Source organism: Python bivittatus, unplaced genomic scaffold (genome assembly GCF_059951505.1).
Source record: "Python bivittatus isolate LINGU-HERP-01145 unplaced genomic scaffold, Pbiv_v1 ctg000330_np1212, whole genome shotgun sequence".
Classification (NCBI taxonomy): Eukaryota; Metazoa; Chordata; class Lepidosauria; order Squamata; family Pythonidae; genus Python; species Python bivittatus.
Window position 1 is genome coordinate 5,850,149 of NW_028277058.1, and position 6,000 is coordinate 5,856,148.

Here is a 6,000-nt window from a genome sequence, read left to right on the forward strand (position 1 = left end):
CCTTTTGCACAACACCTACCCATACACACTCAGGCTCTGCATACACCTGCTCCAAACAAAAAATGATCCGCTCTCTGTCCAGCATGTCTGCTCGAAAAAGGTCCAAAGACTGACTAACACGTTTATTAGAAGCCCAGCTCCATCTGCCTCATTACTTGCAATGCGTTTTCGAGAGCACATTCAAATGGCTGTTTTGATCTCTTGATCTTCCCAAAGTAATTATTTATATACGCAAAGTATGGCCAAGTTGTAGGCATTGACACTCTCCCCCTTCCAAATATTTCCCTTTCCTTTTGGCCTATTGCGCCCTGCAAGTCATCCACTGTAAAATAAACACTCATTACTTTTATGTCAAACCCTCCTCCAAGCGTAACAATCATGGTCTATCACAGCGTCCTTCTTACACACGTCCAGGCCTATAACCCAGTTATAACCCTGCCTACATTAACCTGGTTACTGACTTAACCCACTTGCCGGTTTGCACAAGCCAGCGAACCATACGCAAACGAAGCGAAGCCACCCAAACGCGCGCGCACCCAGCCTAGACAAAATTAAAACTGAAGCTTGGCCTGTTGTGTGAACGCAAGCACCAGGTTCGTACCTGACCTGGTTACTCCCGAGGTGGGGTCACAAGGCGGCCCAGCTGCACGCCGGCGGCTACGGCCCCCCCTCCTCCACTATTATGATTCCACGCCGGCAGCCGGGGTCCCCACAGATGCCACCGGAGCCTTGCACGGCTGTGGGTGCTCCCATTGTGCGCGTCCTCGATCTCCACACACGCCCAACACAAGACAGGCCGGGGGGGGGATTCTCGCGAGTTAAGCCGCTGTTCCGCATTGTTAGTTCCTAAATGGGGGGGGGGGTTACTCTGAGCCTTCACTCGGGGATCCTCCTCCCCCCCGCCCGCCCCGGACAGAGATGCCTGAAAGAGCATCGCAGCACCTGCCAGCTGCCTTCCCCCTCCAGCACCTACCACACGGAGCCGTAAGCCCCCGAGCCCACCGGGGTCAAGTGCTGATAGCGCTGGGGAACCTCCCACACCGTTTTATTCAAATCCTGCTTATAGAAGCCGCCTCGCTCAGACATTTTCCGGAGCCGGCGGCGGCAGCAGCAGGAGCAGCGACGGCGACTGAGTTACAGCTGGAAGTGGAAGAGCAAAACTGAGCCGGCGGGGAGGAGGCCGAGGGAGGGGAGGAGGCTAAGAGACGACGCCGAGGAGCGGGAGGGGGAGGAGGGAGCGAAAGGGGATGAATGGAGAGGCTGAGGAGAGGGAGGGAGAACATAAACCGATCTGGAACCGAGTCGGGGCAGAAAGATTTCCCTTTCCGATCTGAATCCTGGGCCCTCGTCGATCACCTCACCGCCTGGGCTTAGTCATTAAAGAGAAAAGGTTTGCTCCACGCAACGCTACTTTGCTTCCCCCAAGCTGGGTCTTCCTTCCACGTGTTTCGGACCCCAGTTCCATCGTTCCCTCCCCAGCATATCCAGGGCTCAGAGATCATGGGAATGACAGATCAAATCATCGGGAGGATCTTATGCAAATACAGAGGTAGGCAGGGGGAGATGTCACAAGAGGAGGAATAGGTTTGCACAGGCTCACCAAACTAGTTTTCCCTACATTTAGTTCCTTGGGAATAGGACTGGAAATTAGTTCACTCTTAAAATGGAGAGAGGAAGAAGCTGGAGAGGGAGTCTTCTGTGTTCTGATTCTTTTAACAGCACAGCACAGGAAAGGCTGCTGTTTCAGGAACAAGGAATGATAGAAACTTGGATGCTACAGTGGTGGCCGTGCTAGATGCTAAAATGTGAAGATGAGATGTAAGGCTTTCAAACGCTCAGGGACTGGCACGAGGAAACCACAACTAAACTTAGGCCCCTCGTGGTTAACTAACTCCTGTAGCTGGAGACACACCTTCTTTCACTGGTTATGTTTGTTCAATTATTTGTCTGCGTAGGCCTGGCATTCTCTGTAGCGCATTGAAACCTTGATTAAAATGGAACAGTAAATAGAATAATTTAATCCACTGCAGCAAAACAATTGATCACACAACTGTATGAATTGACTTTGAGAAAGCAGATCGGGCTTTCAGCAGAAGTAGATGAATTAGCCTTTGGAAGATAACAGGAAAAACAACCCCAAAGAATTGTGGGGCATCATCAAGCTGTGGAAATCCTTGGTGCTCTCTGAGCTTGGTTGTTTGCTTGCCCACGTTTCATTACCCAGCTAGGTAACATCATCAGTGCACATGAGTGTGGGGTTTGGTGGGGGTGTGGTAGTTCCTTGATTAGGGTATTGTTTTCTGCATGATTGCCTGGTGTTAATCCCTGCTTATCTGGGTATTGGCTGCTGAGGAGGATGTGTTCTGGTCTTTTTGTTTCTTTCTTAGCTGTTTTATTGTCTCTTTTGAATGGTGAGTAAATATGATTTAAAACTGGCAGGGCAAGCTACTGTATATAAACAGGGAGCAAACCCCACACTCACTCACACTGATGATGTTACCTAGTCAGGTAATGAAATGACTGCAAGCAAACAATCAAGCTCAGAGAACACCAAGGGCTCCACAGTTCAACCCTGATATATTCTCTGGTATTGGCATCTTAATGCAGAAGGGCACAAGATGATCCCCAGGCCACATGAAGCCCCCCAAAGCCTTGGGTGTGGTTCTCAAAGGTTAGGGTCATCACATTCCAGGTGTGACAATCCAGACAACTACTAAACGGCTGCAAAGAGTTAGTTTTCCATATCTCTTGCTACCAGTCATCCAGATTTTTACACTCCAGAACTGGCAGCACAACCCAAGACCTCAAAAATTTATGTTATTGTAGAAGGCAGAAATCATTAAATACATGACCAATGAATAATTGTATTAACTATATCTTACATTTCAGTGTTCCTAAAATTTTCAGTTTACTTTTTGTCCTGGCCCTATTCGTTATCTGCTTGGGAAAAAACTTCACATCCCCCTCAAAGTTGAACAAACTTCATTCCATTAATTTTTGTCAGAAAGCAGCCAGACTCCTGAATGCAGCTATCAAGGTCTGTCCCAGTTTTCTGCTGCACACATAGATATCGGGAAGAGGATGTTGACCATTATGGCCACGTAAACCTTGTGGCTATAGTAAAATTAAGGGTTATGCGAAAGCCAACTATCAAAATGCATACAGTGGTTTCATGCTAAACACTGTTTGGAATAACTTTCTAGGTAGAGCTTTTGCAGTCTGTGAAGCTGCCCTGATTATGTGTAACGGAAGCAGCCATCTACACATAAATATATGTTCAATGCTATTCAGTTCCATCTGTGTTCTTTGCATTGCATTAAGTTTTAGAGATCAATCAAACAGTTAGAAAGACTGAAGGTAGATCTGGTATTTATAAGCAGTCAGTAACAGGAAACTAGATGTAAGTTATGCCATCTCTTTAGACAATTCCAATATAACACACAGCACCAGCTTAATCTTGTTTATTTATGGAAGCAAAGAACAACATCCCTCTGCCAATTTGACAAACATGAACAAGACTGGCCGATGAATCTTACTTCATTGCCAATGGAAGAATACCTTCCTCCATACATAGGTAGCAGGTGATCCAGCAGATTCACATGTGTCTTTCAGAGAGGAACGGCTAGAGGGGTCTAAACTGGATTGCCCAAGGATGATCACCTCCACCCCACAGATTTTACGACCAGAGGCAGAATATCACTCTGCGTAGAGAATAAGGAAGATGACCTTGACGGAATTATGCCAACTCTTACCAAAGCAACAAGGGGTGAAACATATCTTAAATCTACAACAGACAGATAATATTAGGAAGAGACTCTGAAAGATTCCTCTCTAATTCACAGGAGTATAAGGAGGAGGAGCTACAGCACAATCAGACTTGCAAGATTCTGTTATTATAGCTAGTCTGAATAAAGGTAGCTCCAGCCATCCTGCAGAGTTGATTTCCTGGTCTGGTCTACCTGGTGGGGCTGAAACCCTGCTAAATGTCAGGCCAGCAGTACTGATACAAGGAGATCATCTCTCTTTCTTGCAAAACTCCCAGGTGCGTGGTATGTAGGAAAACAACTAGTCCAGCACCAGACTGCCTTCTTTTAAAATTAATTAATTAATTTTTACAAAATCCTTCCTTTGTCTTGTTGAGGATTGGTGGTTTTATTGTGAATTTTTTTTCTTTTGTATAATAGAATGCTCTAGGCTCCTTTGAGAGGAAGAACAATATCAAAATAAAATGAATTGACCTCATCACTATCTTTCTCTCAACTTAGTGAAGGTGTTTGTAGTTCTGTTTTGCATGGATAAGGCATCTGATTACACTTTTTCGATTGCAACATATTGTTTTCACCCTATACTTCTTCAGAATTCAAGAAAATTCACCTGGGATACATGGGTTGATGGCAAACCTATAATGCAGCTAAGCTATATGAACATATTTGAATTTGGAACTAACCTCATTATTGAGCATTAGCAGTTTTTCAGTTCTATCCCATGAAATGTCCCGTGTAACTTTAAAGGCTTGCTGACATTAACACTCTCCCCCTTGAACTTGCGCCAACAAAAGATGACTTTGCCACTTTTGTATCTTCTGAAAGGTAAGCTCAATTCCTTACCACTAATTTTGGCAGAGAAATTTGCAAAGTCATATCATTTTTTTAAAAGGAGAGAAACAAAACCCTGGGCTTCACAGAAATCCCAAAGTTATTGTTCCACTGAGGTTAATTCCATAAATAAGATGACACCATCTCCTAACTAGCTTCTATCACATTCACAAAATGAAAAACATGTACCAGAAAAGAAAAAAAAAACGAATTCTACAATGCAAATTGGTTGTAAGTGGACTGATACTGCAAGAAGACGTAAGGTCCATCTAATAAGGACTGAATCAGGGGCATGAGGACCAAGCTATAAACACATGACAGAATAAAAGGGCCTTTCTCTGCTTGCAATATGCCTAAGTAGCATCAATCAATCAATCAATCAAATCTTTATTTTGGTCAGAGACCAGCGTAAAATAAAATCAAAAAGAATTACAGACATTTCAATAATTACACTGGAATTTATGAGAAATTAAAAAAACAAACTAAAAACTAGCGCTGCTGACATAATATTATATATTAAAACATTAAAATCTCCCTACAAAATTCTTAATACCAAAACTATTAATTAAAAGGGGCAGGGTTCTGAAAGTCACAAAGAGGATGTATAGATAAAAAAATTTTCAGTGAGTTTACCCATGCCGAGTATCCCTAGTTATCTGTTTATGGATCTTAATTGCTGCCAGGCAGAATCTAGCACTATAATACAGGGGGTCCTTGTTCAGCAACTGTTCAAACTTGCGATGGTGCGGAACAAGTGGTAGTTATGACTGGTCCTTGAATTTCCAGCTGTCGCAGTCAGTCCCAGATTCAGTCCCTACAGTCAAGTGATCACAATCCGGATGCTCAGCAACTGGCCCAGATTTACGACCATCGCAGTGTCCCATAGTCATGTGATCACGATTTGTGACCTTCCCTGCTGGCTTCCCACAAGCAAAGTCAATGGGGAAGCCGGAGGAAGTCAGAAGTCAAGAGGGTAGCTCTGTCATCAAGCCTTCATCCTGCTTTTATGTGCATCATGCAGACAACTCATATAAATAAGGGGCAGAGCTTTGATCATGCAGTCAGAGCCACCATCTTGACTTTTTTGACCACCCCACAGCCACTCCTGGCTATGTGATATAATAATCCAGACAACCATCCCTCATAACAACGGAATATAGGTTCAGATTAAATCAGTGTTTCTTTAAAGTGCTGTATCTTTTTATTGTTTTATCTGTTGATTTTTTACTATTAGAGGGGATTAACATGATTTATAATATCAATTGACAGAGAACATTTCTAAACTCATTACACCATGATTATCTGCTGTTTTGTTTTGTGATGCCTCATCAAATTTTTGGATAAGAAACACAGGACTGTAAAAATAATTTTCATTTAGTTGTTCAGATAAGATTCAGCTAAAATA

General features: G+C 43.6%; 1 protein-coding gene across 1 annotated transcript in view; it reads right to left on the reverse strand.

Moving 5' to 3' along the window:
* The window catches only part of MAPK11 (mitogen-activated protein kinase 11), a 43,961-nt gene extending 42,814 nt beyond the window's left edge, over positions 1–1,147 (reverse strand). Inside the window, exon 1 of the mRNA XM_007431128.4 lies at positions 974–1,147. Within this exon, the coding sequence (XP_007431190.1) occupies positions 974–1,086 (113 nt within the window). The 5' untranslated portion in view covers positions 1,087–1,147. The remainder of the gene's footprint in view (positions 1–973) is intronic.
* Between the last annotated feature and the right edge of the window lie 4,853 nt (positions 1,148–6,000).